A 21,365-nucleotide genomic window follows, 5' to 3' on the forward strand; every position below is an offset into this window, starting at 1 on the left:
TTTGTTTTCTAGTGAAAGATAATAGTTTAAATTATAATTGCTAGTAAAATAGGTGAGGTAGAAAAGCAATACAATTAGATCTAATTCAAAATAAGGTGCCTTTTGATATGCATATTTTTTATTACACTGGAGGACTCTAATAAAGTTATATTTAACATATGATCAATATGTAAAGGACATAGAAATATAACTTTCTATAAAGGGCATAAAATTATGGCTCAAATGGAATTACACTGAAATTAGGTATTTCAGTAACAGCTGACAGCTGGCATTACCCACGGCATGACTTAGGTGTAATGGAGATCACTGTACCCAGTCTTCCCCTCAAACAAAGGCACTCAACAAATTCTGTTAACAATGGTGACAAAAGAATTCTTATCTGTGGATGTCATTTGAGGAAGTAATGTTCTACAAGAGCTAGGATTAAAAGCTCTCAGCTCTGTGGAGGACTTGGGGATACTAATGAATGTAAAATAGACCATGAGCTAGTTATGTGTTCTTGCAGCCCAGGAAACCAGCCCTATCCTGCAACAAAAGGAGCAAGGCCAGCAGGTCGAAGGAGGGCAGTCTACTCTGCTCTCCTATGACTCCACCTGAAGTACTGCATCATTCTTAGCACAAGAAAGACACAGCCCTGCTAGAGTAGATCCAGAGGAGGGCCTTTCTCTTCTTTGAGAAAAGAGCTGAAACACTTCTCTTTTGAGGAAAGGCTGAGAGAGGTGAGTTTGTTCAGCCTGGAGAAAAGAAGTCTTATTGCAGCTATTCAATACAAATAGGTTTATGAGAACATTGCAGAAACACACTTTTAACAGGATTTCTAGTGCCAGGACAAAGGGTAAGTTTCAGCAAGAAACTGAAATGCAGTAGATTTAGTTTTAGATTGGATCTAAGGAAGAAAATCTTTATGACAAGATTAGCAAGTCACTGGATGTTGTAGGTACCCCATCGTGGAAAATATTCGTGGTCAGCTTGGACCGGGCTTTGAAAAACCTGATCTAATGAAAGATGTCTGTGTCTATGAGAAAGGTATTGGGATGAATGATTTTGAATGTCCCTTCCAATTGAAATCAACCTGTGTTTCCATGGAAATTGGATTGACAGATGTCTGAAGTCAAGTTAGAGAACACTATTTGGACCCCCTGTATACTACTGACCTTGCATTTTCCATGACCTAATTGTTACAGATTTCTTTTAGGAAAGTGTTAACCTTAATGTAAAGATTGCTAGTGATTGAGAATTTGTGTTTTACAGATAATCCCATGGTTACTTTTACAGAAAAACAGACCTTTTGTTTCTAATTCAGATATGTGAATTCAAGTTCTAGTCTTCTGCCTTATGTTTGCCTGCTGCATTAAAAAATCATGCTTCTAGACATCTAGACAGTGATCTTGAATTTTTAAATATTGACAAGTAAATGAACAATGCTGTTCAATGAACTTAAAAATACATGGGTTTTATTTATGCTAATTTTTTGTATCTGTCCCCAAATTATTTGTAGCACTCCTATCTGTGAACAGCAAAAAATTTTTGAGTAAGATTAGAAGCAATGCTAAGGACTAATATGACTTCTCTATTCATGTACTTTCTGTTTATATATCCAATACTGCTGATCGTATAATTTGCACTGGCGCTTTTGTTTTGTTAGTTGTGTTTGCATCTCTAGTTTTTTGTAGTTACAACTCCATTCTATAAATACAGTTTTTGTGATTTCCAGTCTTATAATTTTCACTGGATCATATTAGACTATGATAGAATTCTAGAAGGAGAATTTCAAGCAATATCAGAACAGATGTCATATAGAAATTTATTACATCATTATCAATACTTAACTAAATTTACAATTTCAATAAAAGAAAGTTTGGTAGGATAGTTTCACATAGCCTAATTTCTCTATTGACACTTTGACACTATTTTTTCCTATTTCAATTTCTTCATGATAATAACAAAATTGTCTTCTATTGTTCTGCTTCAGATCAATGTCAATTTTTCTTATTTTTCTTAACTTCCCCTTAGATCAAAACTTGCTTAAAATGTGGATTAACACCTAGAGTCCAATATGAGAGAGTTTCATTTTGATAGTAATATAACTGCAGAAGTCTATAAGTGGAATAAATAACCCACTTAATATTTAATTATTTTCTTTTAAAAGATTAAATGCTAGAATGTTAAAAAGAAAAGAAAACAAGTTCATTTTCTATACAGAAGCTGGAGGAGCTTATCTTTCATTGCTTTCTTTTTAAATATGGCTACTTATGGCTCTACTGCACAAAACTGAAAATAGCTCATCCATAACAAAAAACAAAGATGCAAATATTGTCTCACCTAACTGCACTCATAAGTTTAGGACTATTTAAATTTTAGAATTTGAGTCTAGGTTGAGTCTCAATTCTCAAAGTCTCAAGTGTTTTAAATTAAAAAGATTGCTTTATTAAACAAAAAGTACATGTAAAACTAGGTTTCTGAAACTCTACTCTATATACACTTAAATAATTGTATATAAACAGATTATAAAACAACAAGCAAAATAATGTTTTACCAGCAAATTCATTCTTACACAACTTGGAAAATTCCAACAAATGTCCACAAAACCCTGTGATCTAAAACCATTAATATTAGACCTGTATCATCATTTTGCTGATAGCATTAGCTGACACCACTTAGTCCCTTAAAATCTTGCTTAGTATGCTATTATAGTATAAGACTGCTTAGCGCAGAAATTTCAATCACTTTGGTACTTGAATTTGCAAACACATAAAAGCTTAAAATATGCTTGAAAAAATGAGAATTGCTACTGTTTCTATATGTAAAGTTGTTGAAATTTATCTAAACTGAAAATTCAAAGAACAATTTTCATGAAGAACAGAATGTAAATGCAAACTATGGGTGTCTTCTCATTTGAATATTGTAAATACCTAAATGTGTGTTTGGTCTTAAGAAAACAACAGATTACATTCACTTTCTAAATCAGTCGATCCCCTTTTATAAAATCAAATCTCTTCCTAAGAGCATGTTTTGTGTTTCACTGTTTCAACTAGAACATGCAATGTCATAATTCTTCAGCTATGCCTGTGTATACTTAATTACAGTAAATAATTACTTTCAGCAGGTACACATGCAAATTAATGGCTGTTCTTGTGAACTTGAAAATAAACATATTGACTAAAACAGTGAAACAGCGTCTTAAGAAGGTTTTATCTGTAGTTACCTGAAAAGACTGAAAAGACTACAGAAACAAATAAATAATTCAATATGATTTTGATGTCATTCTGGCCACCTATATTTCCCTGTGTTTACTATTCAGGTGGATAAAAAGAGAGTTATTCAGATGTTCAGTAGAGATACAGAGATTTTTAATCTTCAGAGCTGGAGACTGAGCATTACTTTTGTAGTGTAGGAAGGAGTAGACTCTGCAAAAAGAGAAAAAAGAAATAAATCTCAGATTTTAGCTATGTAATCCAGCACAAATAAATGGGGCCCTTAACTAGAAACAACTGGGTTTAGTCTTGTTTCAAAGGTACTCTACAAATTATCTCTCTGCTATCTTTCAGAAATTCAGCTGGTTCATCTTTTATAGAAGACATTCCTTCTACAGTTTATTTTTCAATAGCAGGAATTGGCATTATCTATAGCACAAAAGTAGCACAAAAGTTCAGAAGCAGGAAATACAGAAGTGATTCATGATCCAAATTCTTCATAAAAAGCAGGTAGGTAAGTTCTGTCTAGGAAGGAAGAAAACTGTATCCCTGAGCTGCTTTGCCCTAGAAGAGCATAAAGCTGGCCTATTCTCAATAGGGCCAAATGCAGGTTTTCAGGCAGCCTGACTGACCTCCACATTTCCTAAGACTGTAGATACAACTCCATCACTACATATTTTATGGCTGCCTCTAAAGCCAAGTTATAACCTTAGTTTTTCCTCCATTTCTTTCTTCTCTCCATTTTAAACACAGTTGTTACCATTATCAGAATCACTTTTATAGCAGACTTTAATTTAGAAATAGGCAGAATGAATAATCATATGCACAGCTTACAGGTGTTAACGAACAGAAGTCTGGCATGAGAACATGAAAAGCACCATGAAGCCACACCCTGTGGCCTTTATGTATATATCTCTTCTAACAGGTTTTGTAGGACCACTACATAAACCCTTAAATTCAATGCAAGGAAATCTGTAAGATTCATTCCACAAAATGTCCTTTCTACACATAAAGTATTAAAGGAGTTAAAATGACCCTATGGGCTATTCTGTCTCACAGGAGAGTTTCCCCTTTTCCCTAACACTCAAGAGAGCGAGAATTTCTCAATGATGGTAAATATAGAACAGAATAGCAACATGAAGTAAAATGTAAAGTTTCAGGTGCTATGTAATAAAGATAAAACCAGGTATTTTACTATAATTGTACAATGGTTAAATAGTACCTTGAAGCAGATAATATTGTCAAGGAATATTCTGCCAATACAATGAGGCTTTCATATATACACTGTGCTTCTTTTTGAGGAGAAGAAGCACTTCTTCAGGAATTCAAAATCACCAATACTAACCCCAAGAGAAATACCCCAAGTAAATCTAGAGAATGAGAATATTCTTTGTGTACATCATCAATCAATTAAGGTTCAGGCACATACAAACACAATTAATTTTGTATACATTTGTTCAATATCAAGGGTCTTATCAGGGTCCAAACTTTTAACAAAGAAGATTTGGCATTTCACTGTTAGTCTTATTTAATACCATAAAAGACAACTAGAGTTTAAGGGCATGTTGCTTGTCCTCTTAAAAATAAATGTTCACGATATATGTCTGCATTTATATCCAAGATAGCAGGGAGCTCACTGCACATTTACACATACCCCTTTCCCTTAGGTCTTCAATATATGCTTTCATAAACTCTTTCTCCACTTGCTCACGTTCACGTTCATTTTCTATAATTTCTTCAGTGTCTTCACATACAATCCTTTCAACTGGACTGTCCTTGAGACTTACAAATCTAGAGAGAGATTAACACACAAATATATGTACAGGCTCCTGAACGCCACTGGCCATAATGAATGGCATTTTAGAAATTGCTACCAGAGCCAGAAGCAGAAATGTGAAGAACATTAGCTCAATTTTGCATTATGACGTAGTTAGGATACATCTATTATTAGAAATACAGATTTCAAACAGAACTTTCTCTATAATCCACTTTCCATATAAAAATGATCAGGTTTATCTTTTCTCCATCTATCTACGTAAATCATTCCTTGCAATAATAATAAGTACAGTTCTTTATTACAGAACTTCTGGCCAACTACACTGTAATTTCCGCATTTGTTAAACAGCAACATGAACTCCATCCTAACAATATTGCCTAGCAATCTGGAATTTTGCCAGAATCATTAAGCTGACGATATATGCCTCCATTTTTTGGTTATTACATTACTTGTCTTTTACAAAACATGACAGGGCATGAATTACTTTGTAATTGCAAATTTTGTGAAGCTACACTTCGCAGGTGAAAAACCAGGTGGCTACATAAACAACTTATATAATGTGCAAGTAAGTGCATAGCATTCTGAAAATCTCTAATTTTCACTCCAAGGAGGAAAAAAATAAAAATTTGTTACTTTCAGAAGAACAAATATTCCAACAAATCACATGGCTTTATAAAAATCTGATGAATTGCTGTGAGTTTGTGATCAGTTAACTTGTTAGCCCAGGTGCCCACCAAGCACCTCTCTCTGCCTCTCTCCTCAACTAGACAAGTGAGAATAGCAGATGAAAAAATTGTAGATAAGCTTAATGAGAAAAGTAAAGCCTATGCATAGAAGAAAAGCAAAGCAAAAAAATTACTCTCTGCTTCTCAACAGGTACTGTTCAGACATTTCCTGGGAAGTGGAGACTCAGTATATGTAGTTGGTTTCTTTGGGAGACAAAAACTTCAATAACACATGATCCACCATCCCTCTCCTTTCTCTTAGCTTTATATGCTGAACATGACACCATATGATATGAAATGTCCCTTTGGACAATTGGAGTCAACTGTTCTGGCTGTTCCCTCCCAACCTCCAGCTCACCCTCAGCCTATGGTGCCTTTCTTAAGGGAGGGCTGGAGATACAGCCTTCATGCTGTGCCACCACTCTTCTGCAATTGCTAAAGGTGTTATCAACACCTTCCTAGCTACCAGTGCAAGGAATAGCTCTAAGAGAGGAAAAAAATTCCATCCACAGCTAGCTCCACTCCAAGCCAGACACAGTATAGAGTCTGAAATGGTTCCATAATCAAAAACGTGAACATTGCCTGCAGAAATGCAGTATCTCTGCAATTGCAGACTAAAAAGTATTTTAGTCTTATCCTGCATGCAGCAGTAAGATGGTATTTCACAGTAAAGAACTGTTAAACGCATGTGACCTTACTTAACATTTTACTAGCCACGTCTCCCTCTCCCAGCAAGATGCTTTTGTCAGCACTGAGCTTATCAGCAGTTCGCTTCCAGGCTACTGGTCCCACTCTGAAGCATGGTTTTGCAACTCCACAGCTGGAGATACTATGACCCAGTCTACCCAGAAATAGCAGTTTAGACACACAGATGCACAGTGTGGGTAACTGGTAATGATGAAAATCATTATTAAAATCATGAAACTGCAGATCCTCTGTAATTTCTAATCTTTTTAGTGCCTCTTTTATCACTCTGATATAAATTGGGCTAAAGTTTGTAGAAACTGATGCTGGTGAAAGCATTTCTCCTGTATCTTACCTTATCTTCTTAAGAATATTTCCCTTTCCCTCTCACTTTTACTTACTTTAAACCTGTGGTTGACTCACAGATGGCTGTGGGTATCTCAACCAGGTCATCACCACTGACAACTAGCAAACTGAGCTTTGACATATTGACAAGAGGTCGTGGAAGATAAGTCAACTTGTTTTTCTGTAGGAGAAGTGTCTGCAATTCTTCTAACCTGTAAAGATGTCAAAGATAGAGATGACGTAAAATATTTATTTCAAATAGGAGCATCTATCCAAGATAGTAATACTGACTTAATCTAAATGTATAATAGGAGCAACTACATGCAACAACTTTGTCTTCTTAAAAAGTCACTCAAACACTACTTTCACAAAATTTTATCAACTTTAATGGAAATCTCCAGTACTGTTTCAGCATTATAGTACTAATAGCATACCTCTGACAAGTAATCAGAAGCATGCTCAAGAGAAAAGGTTACAAAATTTACTGTGCTTTCATACAGAAAATGTTGACAGAACATGATATAAAGCCTCACCATGTGCATCCTGTAACTAATGAAAAATACAGGCCACCAGCTCACACCTTTGCCCATATGCTGGTTTCTATGAATTAGATTTGTCTGTGGTAGGCAGCACATCCCTATCTATTGTTTTTCACTAGTAATTAATACTGTGGGGAGCAAGAGAAAGACCAGCTCCTCGTCAAAAGGCTCTTGCAAGTTGTCCCAATGAAATCAATTTAATGACTGTGTTTTGTGGAGGAACTTTTATTTCCCCTGGCTTTTCCCAATGCAATAGAATTTTGTGTCTTTGCCTTTATTCCGTGTATTAGGTCGAAGACAAAAAGCATAGCAAATTGATGAAACAAATTTGTCTTATTTGGTTGGAAGGGTCCATTCCTAAAACGCTGTTGGCAGGCTATGCTTATCAGGCCCATGTGGTTTGTTTGAATTCAGGTAAAAATATTAAGTAAAGCTTCAGTTTACTATCAACTCATCTTTATTAATCACAGACTATTATAATAGTATTACAGACAATGTTAATTCACTGAGGTTCCTTGACACCACAGGCATTGAAATAATGAGCCTGAATGAGAGTATAAGTTTACTGATGTGAGGATATCCTGACATTTTTTAGTCCTCCATATGCACATGAACCCAAAGTGAAACAAAGAAAACCTTACTTTTGGAGTCTGATTATGATATTCTAGCATCAAATCTGACAACTCAGTACAAAATGGAGAAGATTAAATGTTGAAAGGGAATATTTTGATGATAAAGGAATATAGGTTGCAGGGAAAAAAGTGTTCTTTAAGTTGAAAGGGTATTCTTCCCTAAAAGAATACCCTATTACGAACTCTTCGAATTAGTTAAACCTCTGGTCAGATCCCCAGAAAAAATGACAAGTTTATGTTGTTTGTTGTGAATTACTAACACAATTTAAGACCAGCGCTGCTGTCAGAATAATCTGTGATTATACAATGTCCCAGAAAAGTGGCTTTGCCCTGCAAAAAAGGCCTTGTGAAAGTTAGGAGTGAATGAGTTTACTCTGAAGTTTCTTCTGCCTCAGGGCAGATTTCTATTCCCAGATAAATAAGTAAATAACCCTGAATATTTTAAAATGAAATTTAGTTAATATGTTTGGGATTTTTCACTGAAGGCTAGGTAAAGTTTCATAACCCAAGTCGCTGCACCACTCTAGAGTGAATAGATAAACTCAGGGATAAGAAAAGTGCTTTCTCAGGCTAGCAAGTCCCATTAAAAGGATCAGCATGATTTTTTTAAAAACTAGTTCATAGTGGTTATCTAAACTGGGAGAGTGAGTATTTGTGCACATATTCATATATACTTCAGAGTAGAAGGGAAAAACTGTCAATAGGGTTTTTGAGTCTTACCAATATTTTTCTTCTTTATTAAGATTTTTCGGGCTCTTTGAGTAACTTAAATATGCTTTAGTTCACCTTTTCCTCCTCCCCATCCACTCTCCAGAGAGTTACTGCTGCCAATTCCATATGGTGAGCCCCCTTTGCTGGAACTGGGGCAGAGTTTATCTGGTGAACTTCCCAAATTTATGTCTAAATATAATGACAAATTAGTATGAAAGCAGCCGAAAATATATTTTGTTAACTGACTGCCATCAATGAGCTAGTAAAATTAGTTTTTGTTCTCGGACCCAGCCCATCAATAATAACAGAAATATCTGCATGCAAAAATACTTGATGCATTTCCAAATGTGACTTTCCATCAACAGTGTCCCTCGGAAGCTTGTTACTTTCTAAATCGATTTAAGAGTTCCTATACCTGTCATTGAATTAAAACATAAACTACCTGTCTATGTCTTCTGGGAGATCTTTCAGGCAGTTGCTGCTAATATCCAACCACTGCAAATTAGACATCCGGAGTACACAAATTGGAATAGAATGGAACTTGTTTGCTGACACATCCAAAAATGTGAGTTGTTTCAGGTTACTTAGCTAGAAAGAAGTAGTGCTTTATTTTAGTTACTTTTTGCAAACACAAGAAGACATTTCATTCATCAACCATTTTTATTCCTCTAAAAGCATTTAGAAAGATAAGAATTCATTATTTTTTTATTCAACCATTTTGCCAGCCTTGTCTTTTAGTCATCGTTTTATAAAAAAAAAGTAATTCAGAAATACCTACCTCCCAAATTGTTCACCACCTTTCTAACAGCATCAGGGGATTGAATGAAATTTTTATTCTTTATGGAACCAGAAAATTACTTGGTTCTGAGGTAACAAAAGACAATTCTTATAACTGATAGATACCAGATTACCATTCTCAAAATCAGAGATTTGATAACCCCTATCAAAATTACAAAGATTCCCTTCACTATAACTCTACTGTGCACTGAGAGTGTAATACTACGGCACAATGAAAAAATGAAACCATCAATTTAAGCCAACAGATAATTTGCTCCAATATTTTTCAAAGATCTTTAAAAATATATCTTCCGTACTGCAAAGTAAATATATAATAAAGTACACTAGATATTTTATTGGAATAATTTTCAAAGGAATTCTATTTTTAAGTATTAAATACTAAATGTAATGAAGAGTAAGTACAAATGTAAAATATACCTGTTAAAGAAATTAAAGTGTTGAATAGAGCTCTCTGTGTAGTGAATCGATTATGCACTCTACCAGTGTTCATAAAACTGTGTAGCTGGCTAAAGTGAATGTCAAAGGAGTATAAATGTTAACAAAAAAAGTATTTTAGAATCAAAATTTTATTTCATCATTATCAAATTCTACAGATCATGATAGAGAAAAAAAGTAGCAAAAAAATTTCTTTGGCCTTTGCCTGAAGGTACTTTAGAATATAGAAAAAGGCCTCAAACCAAACATATTTTCAGCTTCTAAGGTGAGTACAACACTTGCAAAGGACAAAATCTGAAAAAAAATTATAAAGTAATAAAATAAATTCTGAATCCTTGACAATTATTTTTTAATTATTAAGAATTAAGACCTGGAATCTTTTTATATTATCTATTCAAGCTCCTTTTTATTGCAATATTGCCAGACTTTCATCTTAATTTAACCCTTGCTATTTAAAATCCTCACATTCACAGCATGGTTCTGTGACAGAGCTACTTTCTTTAGAGACTTTTTGATGGTGGTTTTTTTGTGTGGTTTTTGTTGTTTGTTTGGGGGTTTCTTGGTTTTTTGTGGGTTTTGTCGTTTTGTTGGGGTTTTCTTGTGGGATGTAGGTTTCTTGTTTGGTTTGGGGTTTTGTGGATTTTATTTGCTTGCTGTTACTTTTTTTTCTAGTTATAACCTCATAAGCTGCAAAATCTCATATCTTGAGAAAAATTTTTGGGGCACTTTACTGAAAATATCCCATTAAAAATTACTACACAATGAAGTTTATTTTTAAGAAACATAATCGAGGTTCAGAGTTCCTGAAGTCAAAGTATAATTTCAAAATCTCCCCCCTGCCACTCTCTTAAAACAGTTGTGGTGAGTCATCACCATGGATATGTCCCACTGCAGATTCAGAGCAGGCAAACACATTTTATTGTGACACTTTTTACTTTCCCACCATTTTGTCACATTTTGTCAGGGGACTGACTAAAAGCAATGAACATTCAGTCATATACTGCAAAGTTTCCAGATACGGTATCTTTTTTCAGAAAACAGAATCTCTCTTCAAACAAAAAAAGCAGAGTTACCCTTCTAGATTGTAGCAACAAGACAGTATAGAAAATAACAGGCCCTATCTTTATACAGCAATAACTTTATGTTTTAAATTATCATCACAATCTCAAATTCCAAGCAAATATTTAAAGTTTCTCTGAACTCAGAATAACTTGCTATAACTGCTGGTACATGTATTTTAACAAACTCTCCTCCCAAAAATTTTGCAGTAATTAAAATTATATCCCACAGGCTTAAATGCCACCCAAAATGTTGTCAAACCGTCCCCAAAGAAGAAAAATCCCAACCTCTAAGTACAGAATAGCAGATATATGTTGAAATATTCTCGCTTTGCTGTTCACTCAAGTTCCTAAACACTTTGGTTTTACATGCAGTCACCTGTCACACAGAAACAGCTTGGTAACACTAAGATTAGATGGTAAATTTATATTTATTCAACTAGTCTTCCCAAAAAGTGCTTTATTGAATTAAATGTTACAAAGCAAATGTTACAGAATCTTAATATAGTAGTATTATCCTTTTTAAGAAATATAGCTGTTTCTTCTGTTTTTCAAATAGTATGGTATATAGATTAGTTTAATACTTTAATACTTGATAAGATTAGAATATAGATTTTCAGGAGTTTGTCTTCCCATAAAATTGTACAAACAAAACATAAGACCATCTACTCTATCAATACAAATTTTGGTTCAGCATGCCACAGAACATTTGGAACCATGGTTATATTGCTATGCTGCAAGTCCTCAGTACTTGTACTTTTAGGGTAAGGTTTAACAAAGCTGTCCATTTTCTAGAATATGTTGAGACCTAATGGAGTTTTTAATTTAATATCTTCATGATATGTTACCAAAAAATGGCTGTGATAGATGATGCATTAGAAATTATGGCAGCTGTGTTTATATCTTCTGAAGAAAACACTCTGTATTTTATTTCTTTTTAAAGGACTGATGGATTTTTGCACCTTTTACATTTCAAACTAGCATGGCTCCCATATAATTTTTAAGTTATCATTCATTTCTGCTTGATGTTGATTTTTACTATTTTTCTTTATGACACAACTTTGAATCAATCATTATATAGCCTTTCTACAAGTTCCATTAAAAAAAAAAATAGCCATATTTAATAGTCTAGCTACCTGGACAGACTTATTGTGGTACTTATGTTTAATCATTCTTGTCATTTTTCTTTGACAAACTGCACCATTTAAATTATCTTCATAATTTTGTGCATAGAATTAAACCAGATAACATTGTAGAAGCCCACTGCTTCTTTTTCTCTCTGGCAGTTAAACCTTCAGTTGAAAGAAAAGGACAACATGTGTTGGACTGAACTATTATTTGATTAATGGGTGTGGTTTTATTTTTCTTCTGCTTTTTTGCTGTAAAAGGGATTTGGGCATAAGGTTGCATGTTTTTTTACCACGAATTGCCTACTGTTTATTGCCTACTGTTTAGCATCAACACATTAAAAGGTGTAATGTTGTATTAATATACCATGTTTTTCAGTGACATGCAAACAACAGAAACTGAAACCTGTCAAAGTCAATACATGATAAGACATGCAAAGGATTAACATAGAAATGTCCATCCATGCATTATAAATGCATTTTTGCCCAGAAATTTCAGAAGTGAAGTCAGAGAAAACTTGTACCACTTCAGTAGTATAGGCTATCACATTTATTGTTGCCCATAAATTTACACTCATTATTAACCTGCCCAACACAGTAGGATATATATGAAAAAGAAACACCCTAGGAGCAAACTGAATAGTTGTTCACTTAGATATCATGACTTCAAATCAAGTGCCTACTTTTTCTTTCATTGAGCTGTAAGTGGAACCTCTTCTACAATCTCATTGACATTCATGGATAAAAGCATCAATTACAGAAATTTATACAAGAATCTTTGGAGGCAGAAGATACCTTTCATGAAGATAGAGTTGTGTATTTATTGCCCAGTTCACCACCAAACTGCTAAACTGGACTCTTAAACTTGATAAGACAAAGGCATTCAACAGTCAATACAATGGCTTAGAAACAGAGTACTAATTTCATGTGTTTTGTGATAAAACCTTCTGAAGCCCAAAAAACACATGAAATGAAACAGCTCTTCATTTGGTTGCACCTTATGCAATGCCTCATACAGCACAGTCGTCTGTCTCAAAAGTTGTTAAGGCGAGCATTAAGGAGAAGGGCTTTGCCATGACATGAGAGACATAAGCACATTATGGAGTGACAGGATGGCACTAACTCCAGGCCTGGTGGAGGTGAGATCTGGGGAGTGCATCCTGGACAACGCATCCAGAAAACAATTCACACTGTGGTAAACAGTGTAAAGAAGCCACTGCTCATATGCTTATCTCCAGTCAAACAAAGCTCAGCCCAAACTATGGTATGGATAGCATCCACAATCACCAAAGCCCCCCAGAAGATGCCTCTATGGATACCAAGAACTTGGAGAGTAAATTAAGCCACCACATCAGGTGCTTGAGATAACATAAAGGTGGTGCCATTGTCTGAGTGTTATCTCACGGGGACATTAACAACGCCTGGAGAGAAGAATCTATCACTGAAAATGAGCACAAAGAATGCAGAATTTATGGGCCTTAAGGAAAGTCAACTCCAACTGTGCTGAAGTCATCTCCACCTGGGTAAGATAATTCCTGCAGGGGAAGATTATGAGGACTGACTCACAGCCCACCAACCCAAGACACCCACCCACTCAAAAGAAGAGGAAAACTAAAGATGTGGACTTATTATCATTAGAAGTGAGGTACTTACATGACCAATAGAATATGAGAACAGTGTAGCCAATGAGCACGAATTCTTTTGTTTGCTAAAATGTACAAATAGTGAAGAGTTTTGAAAGACCTTAGGAACACCACCACCAAGAAATCCAGGGCGATTAAGAACCAACAGGATGTTCCTGGATTCATGGGTGGCAAATATCTTCTATTTGATATTTCTCTCTCTCCTCTGCCTTTTCTATTTCTTTCTTTATACCTCACATTGATTGTTAAATAAAATCTGTGTTGTTGCCTTCAGCACATGGTGTTTGCACCTTAATTAGGGCAGAGGCATTTCTCAGTGGTTGGATTGTGATATCTTGGTAAGCTATACCCAAGAAATGTAAGTGAAAGAAAGCATTCACTGTGATGGCATCATTCTGATTTTTCAATGCTAAAATCCTAAACCTTTTATAGAGTTAATCCATCAACAGACACATTTACTTGGAAGTATAACATTATCCCTTTTCACTGTGCATTATGTCATCGTCCAAATAACTAAAGTTTAGTGTCTAATAGAGTAAATATAGCTATCATAATCTTAGCATTAGAAGTTCATGGAAAGGGACTTTTTTATCATTAATGTACTGGTTTTTGTATGCACAAATCTTTCATTAGCTCTACAATAAAAATGAAGGAATCCGTTTTATTCAATATTCACAAAATATATGCAATACATGCAATACATGCAATGTTCACAAAAGCATCAAGTATTGATCATTCACAGGTGATTGAGAATCACATAGCAATAAGGGCAGGACTGTTTTCATACAGTTAAAATCCCTAAGAATGTGGATTGCGTGTTTAAATCTAAGTATAGGTGTTGTTCCAAGCCAATAGAAGAGTCACATGTATGAAATTAAGTACTCAATTACTGATTTCCTGGGCTAAAGACAAGTCTTCTGTCTCAAAAAATAAATTTATGTTGATTACTTACACTAAATTATCATAGCTTTGATGTTGCAGCTACACATAGTTTGCACATATTATTGAGCTTTGCCATCATTAAGTCATTTCAAACTCTAATTTCCAAAACTTGTAAATTCAGGACACACATTAGGAGGGAAAATTAGGCTCTACCAAAAGTCAATTAAAGATTTTTCATCCACTTAAATTGGTCTAGTAGCTCACTTTGGGAGTGTACTTTTCATATGTTTCAGTTAAAACCATTAAAAGAGGAAGAAGAGCAATGTCAGTAGCACACAGACATTAACGGATCTATCCAGCATGTTTAGAGACAAAGTGTCTTTGAACCAATCAAAAGACTCTTTAAAGACATATTCTGTTCCTTCACCAAGAGATTATCAAAAGTGCTTACTCTCACAACAGAATAGAGACAAAGCCAGAAACATTTTTTCATTTCTGCTTCAAGATGCATAGCAATTGAAGAAATATATTCAGATTGTGCCATCTTAATTATGATATAAGCATGTACAATGATTCTGATTTGCCATGACAACACAATGCACTCTGTGAAGTTACCCTTCTGGTTCAAAAAACTGAGTATACTCATTTGAGCTCATTCTGAAACCCAGAATAAATTACTGTTTTCCAAAATGGGGTGTTGGGAAAACATCCAAAAGATATGGAAATTTAATTCTGTAGCAACTTGAAAAATATATCATAAACAAAGATGACAGCTCAAATAAAGAATTACAATATATTGGCTATTTTGTTTTATGTTGATAAAACAAAAAACAAAATTCACTTCAAAGGAAAATATTATCAAGGATGTTTGAAGAGGTAATATCAGCAGAAGAGAACTAAGTAATGATGCAATACTGACAGATGCAAAATAAATAATTAGGAAAATTGTAGGAGAAAATAATAGAAAGAAAAGAATGTGATTCTGTAGTTCTAATTTGTTGCAATCACCCCATTTTGATGATTGATGATGAAATTATTTCACCTTATATACTGAGGCTGGACAACAACAACAATCTGTATTCTACACCAGGTCAAGAAGAGATAGCCTGATAAGCTTGGAAAAAAAACTTTCATGAAATATCAGCCAGAAATCAGCCATGCACAAGATTCTTGCCATTTGTGGCGCTGAGAACTACAGCAGCTGAGAATAATTGTCTACAAGCAGGAGAATCCTGCAACTTGGATCTGGATTTGTCTTTTCTTGAAGCAAGAGTTTCATGAAGAATATGCCTAGATTTGTGAAATTCACAATGGAGATATAAATACTTTGCACATTGTGACAAATCTGGTCTGGAATTGGACCATATGTAGTCCAGCATATTGTTGTAAAATATCCATTATAAAAATTGTTTTTCTTTAACTCCAGAGACTACACGTGTATGGCACTGACAGTGCACAAACCTACAGCTGAGGACACTGTCAACAATTGAACACAGCACACCACTGTTCTCTGGCTTGACAGGATCACAGCAAATTTTCTCTCCCTCCTCTTCCTTCGTTTCTTATAGTGGTTCTAAACACTCATGGGTTTTATATACTTTTTTTCAGGCCGTGACAAAGCTAACAGGAAAAATTTTGGCTATATCTCCTCCCAGAGAATTCCCTATTTTCTAACAGTATTTCTAGGGATTTTTATGTCTTGCTTTGACACAAACGTGCAAAACCAAATTGAAAATAAAGCTAATATTAGTAAAACAATCAGATATGCAAGAGGTCATTTCCTGACTTGGACAAGAAAGTTAAAGTATGCCACATATGTTGTGTGTACAGTGATCAATACAGATATTTAACTACTTTCTAAGAGATTGTGGGTGCAATAAGAGCATGATGCTGTGAATTTTTACAGGTCTTGGTGCTTCATTGCTATTTTGCACTACTTCAACCTGTCTGTGACCAAGTAACATTAGGGCACCCATTGTGTTATGTTGTTCTTATTTAAGGTGTCTGATACATATTAAGTGAATACTTATTCATATACATACTTTGGAAAGCTTGCAATGAAGCTGGACTTTCAAGATGCATTTTAGAGGTAGAATTCCCCTAATGTGAAATTTACAGAGATGTAGCACAGGCTCTGGAGAGCAGCCCTCTTGTAATTCTACTCAGCCATGTAATATTTGGTCGGGATGATAACATAGCAAGCCTACAAACATCGTCTGCTTTTTACAGGAAAGTCTGGAAATTATCTTTTTCTTGGGTTTTTGATTGGTTATTTGATTGGCTGATTCGTTTTTTTCCATTATGCACTAATGAAGGCATTTGCTGAAATGGTCTTTAAAATAAACCAAACACCTGCCTTCATAGAATATATCAGCCCAGTGTAGCCAAGAGGCTCTTGTATATCTGGGAAGCTGCTAGGTCTAAATTATATCAAGACTTCTTCCATTGCCTCAGTGTACCTCAGGAAGATACTGGCACAAACACAGCTGAAGGCTTGTTCCATAAGCTCCTTGAATTGCTAAATATTGTCCTGTGTCTCTTAAGCAATTGAAAAAATGGCTAACAGAATCAGTCATCTGGTTTATTCCAGCATAGGTGTTCAGAAGATAAATTGTGTAGAATCAGCTTTCATGGTACTGAAACAGTATAAGTTCAGATACATTTTACACTTTTATTTCTATGCCCTATATCAATATAAGTAGCTTACAAACAGATGTTTTACTATTCAATTCCCTTCAGATTGCATCCAAGCGACTTATCTTTGTTTAGCTACATATTGCTGCTAGAGACATATATAGCCCTAGTAATTTTTTAACAATAAAACAAAAATCTTTGACATATTTGTGTATATCATATGCAATATCAGATAATATTTTCGGCGACCATGGCATTTTACAAATACCTATATAATGCTTTGAGCATATAAAAACATGAATATAACAAAAGAAAGTATGACTGCTGAGCAAATACATAGTAGTAACGTTTATTATTAACAGCATGCATCTGAAGCTGTCAAGATTTTCACAACTGCAAATAAAACCTAATACTGAGAAGTACAAGCTAATGCAAAAACATTTCTTAAACTGTCTGAAACCTGGGAAAATATGGAAAAATGGAAAAAAGTAACTTTGAGAAAGTCTTGTGCTCACTATATATTAGTGGTCAAAAAATCAAATAAATAGTTGGATATATATGTAACGTGATATACAGTAATTAATCTCAAATTACTTCCCATTAAGCAAAACAACACTACACACAAAACACAATAATTCCCAATATTTCTCTAGGTAAATTATGGTGGAGATGAAGAACAAATAATAACAGAATGGAAATACTTTGTTATTTTCTTTTAATTTTTGGTTTACCATAGTTCTGAAAGGCCTAGATCAAGATTAGGAAAAACTGTAAAGGTTAAAACAACTGAGCGAGAAATTGGTAATTCATGACCATTTTTCCTCCCAATGTTCCTCACAAGAGCAACATAACCAAAAAACATTGCACCTCTGGATAAAATGAAACCTCTACACAATTAAATTCTAGAATTTGCAATGACAACATGGTTTTTAATAACTTTGCAGAATTCTGAGGAAACTGACATTTACACAAATAATAAAAACCTCTATTTCTATGCCTCAGTCCGAAGAAGCACAGCTCGAACTTTTTCAAGCTCAGAATATACCACAAGAGACTTAGAAAGGCACTCTCAGTTAGAAAGATACGAGAGGCCTCTCTCTTAGTTACGTCCTTTTGATAACAATTCCTGTTCTATGAAGTCAGAACAATCCCTGTCTTGTTCCAAACCCCTGCCCTCTCCCTGTCTGTCAGCCTTGCGGTCATTCCCACCCTGTTTCCCTGTTGGCCCCTATGTCCCAGTCCCACCCTTGTGACACCCCCATGTCCCCTTGGTCTCTGATACTTCTTTCCCTGCCCTGCTCATCCCATGTACCTAACCCAGAGCCCCAGACCATTGCCTTTGCCTTTGCTACTAAACTCTGGGACTGTGCACACACGTGGCTGAAATAAACATCTCTGTGAAACCCCTGCAAAGGCCATTCCTGCTTCTTCACCTGCTTTGCCTCAACAACAACACCAACTACAACACACAAACACCTCACTGGTGGTCGTGTGGAATAATACTGCTTATTGAGATTTCAAATATCAAAACATCTAAACGTTTAAAATTTTGTAAAGCAGATCTGCAATTTAGGGTTTATTACTGTAGTGTTATCATTATAACCAGAGCACAAAAAACTGCAAATAAACCTGTGATGCAATGCTCTAAAAAACACATGGTAAGAGTTCTCTATTGTGTTGTTTCAATACCATGAATAGTCACTAAAAGCAAATGGGGAAAAGTGAATAGAATCACAGTGGCAGGAAGCCACTTACCAAGGTGAAAAAGTACAGCAGAGAAAGTATAACACAGATTTCCTGATCTCTAGTCTTGAGATGCTGAGGATCACTCCAGGTATGTAATATAACAAATATATCAAGACCTTAATTATGGCAATGAAATTAACTGAGATTTAAGATTACCTATATTTTTAAAACTTCCTCATTTTTTCCCCTTTTTTGAAAAATGCAGTTCAACATTCTACAGTTCTGAAGCATCACATTAGGTCCTCTAATCTCAATAACTTTTTGTTGCCTCTAACCACTATTTTGAAGAGCATTTTATAACTAAGAATGAAAAATATTTCAACTATATTAAAGACAGTTTAAAGTAGCCTGGCCTCTCCTTAAACTAACTCTCTTCACTGAAAGGAGTGTATTCAAAGACAAACCATAATGGCAGAAAAGAACAAAGCAAATTATTAAATGGTGATGCCCACATGCAATCCAGAAACTTGTAGCCCCTCTGCTACCACTGTCACACCCTTCAGACATAACTTTTAACTGACCAGCTCTGTTTTCCAAGATTAAATGAAATAACAGCCTCAAGGCTACATGGCAGCCAGCATAGGACATGACTGAAGCTGGGAGCCAGCAGCAGCTAGCCCTCAGCAGCAGTCTGTGGTGCATAAACTCCCCAGTCACGCAGCCATATAATCATGTCTCGTGTAACCAGACACAGCCACGGGAAGTTCTGTCACATAGTCATACACATTCTTCACACAAACTCTACACACAGGCAAGCACTGGTCACACATATGCCAACATCTGCACTGCACATGTAAGCTGGCACATGAGATCTCAAATTTTGTGTCACAGAATCTGGCAAACCAAGATTACCAGTATCACCATGGATTGTCCAGGAAGTAGCAGTCTGATGTGGCTACAGTTATGCAGGTGATGGAGAATCTAATAAAACACATGTCAATTAAAAAGAGATAGGAAGAAAAAAATAAAAATATTGATTTTGTAAAGTAAAAGATAAGAGAAATCTGGAAATTTTATTCTTACAAAGCTGTGTTTTAACTTTTCCATGACCTCTATAACATTTGCTTTTACTGTTCATAAGATTAAACATCTCCTTCTAAACTCCATCAGTAGTAAATGGCTCTATGACAAATCAAAATAGTGAATTGGATGGATAGTCTAAACAACAAGTGAAGAAATGTCTCCAATTTTTTGTATTTGTTCAGAGCTTTCCAGCCATTCATTTCTTAACCTGAGCTCATCCTGCTTTGTACTGCAGTTTAGAATGACAGAAGTCCAGGCTTGGGAGCTGGCACCTCTTCAATAAGTAAAGCAGGAACAACTGGGACATATCCTTCTTTGAATTCCCTCAAAAATTTTAGATCTCTTCCATTTACATTGGGTATAATTCTGTGCTCTTTTCTCCAGGACTAGTAAGGCAGAGATGTTATCTGAGTTCTATATGAGATTAAAAAATTCCAGGATTATGTCTACTTTCAACTGATCAGGCTATCTCTGTCTTTATCTCTTTCCCACTGATCAATGATGATGAATAAAAATGACAGTCAGCCCTACGAAGTATTCTTACAGCTGTGAAGAGTTGATCAATCATGCAACTACATGTAATTATTTAACAGCTGATAGAAATATATTTAGTAAAAAATTAAACACATTAATTTCACTTATACTCTCCAACTTTATTCTTCTTAAGGAATAAATAATACCTCTCATTATCTGCACTTTATGGAAAAATAAATAGCATGTTTTTCTCTCCCTTCAACTATAACTCTGTTTTGATTTTCATCAATTCATATATGTTGGCACCAGAGACATTTTTCTGCAAGACAAAACATGCAAGTCTCATGTGCTATGTATTTGTTCTGCTCTCTGCTTCTATTCAGTAGCTATATAAAATCTGCCTCAGATTATCTCACAGATGAATGGAGGATATATTAGTAGAATTTTGAAAGCCTATTTTGCTTTCAAAAAGAAAGCAGAGCTGGAACAGTACCAAATACTCTTTCCTACCACTGAATTATTTTACAGTTATATTCATGCTTTTTGTAATGATATAGCCATGATGACATTATGCCCCTTTGGTCATTGTTAAGTCTTCCCTTATGCTGTAAAATTACTTGTCTGTCATTCCTTATTACAAAAACATTTTAGACCGTGAAAGGTGATATTACTTTTACTGACCCAATGTGAAAGGTAAAGAAAAGGTCACTGGCACCACAGCGTGGAGGTAAGTATGGGTCAGATCTCCAGTGAAGTGGACTGCTATTATTAGCTGCTGACTTATTCTCATAGTGAAGTGGTTTCAAAATCATGCTATATTAATTAGAAGACTTTGAATGCACAGTGTCAAGAGTGAGATCAACTGACACATTTTCCCATGCCTAACTGCATAATCCTATTTCCTAACATAGATCCATGTCCTTCTTTAGCCCCTCAAC

The 21,365-nt window shown here is 35.1% G+C and overlaps 1 protein-coding gene across 1 annotated transcript in view; it reads right to left on the minus strand.

Annotated features, from left to right (window-relative positions):
- Positions 1-1,506: 1,506 nt before the first annotated feature.
- LRRC2 (leucine rich repeat containing 2) overlaps positions 1,507-21,365 on the minus strand; it is an 83,589-nt gene continuing 63,730 nt past the window's right edge. Inside the window, exons 6-9 of the mRNA XM_088157009.1 lie at positions 9,050-9,195; positions 6,782-6,937; positions 4,849-4,985; positions 1,507-3,407 (exon numbers count right to left, since the gene is read on the minus strand). Of these exons, the coding sequence (XP_088013135.1) occupies positions 3,358-3,407; positions 4,849-4,985; positions 6,782-6,937; positions 9,050-9,195 (489 nt within the window). The 3' untranslated portion in view covers positions 1,507-3,357. The remainder of the gene's footprint in view (positions 3,408-4,848; positions 4,986-6,781; positions 6,938-9,049; positions 9,196-21,365) is intronic.

Source organism: Sturnus vulgaris, chromosome Z, assembly GCF_052056855.1.
Source record: "Sturnus vulgaris isolate bStuVul1 chromosome Z, bStuVul1.hap1, whole genome shotgun sequence".
In the NCBI taxonomy this organism is placed as follows: domain Eukaryota; kingdom Metazoa; phylum Chordata; class Aves; order Passeriformes; family Sturnidae; genus Sturnus; species Sturnus vulgaris.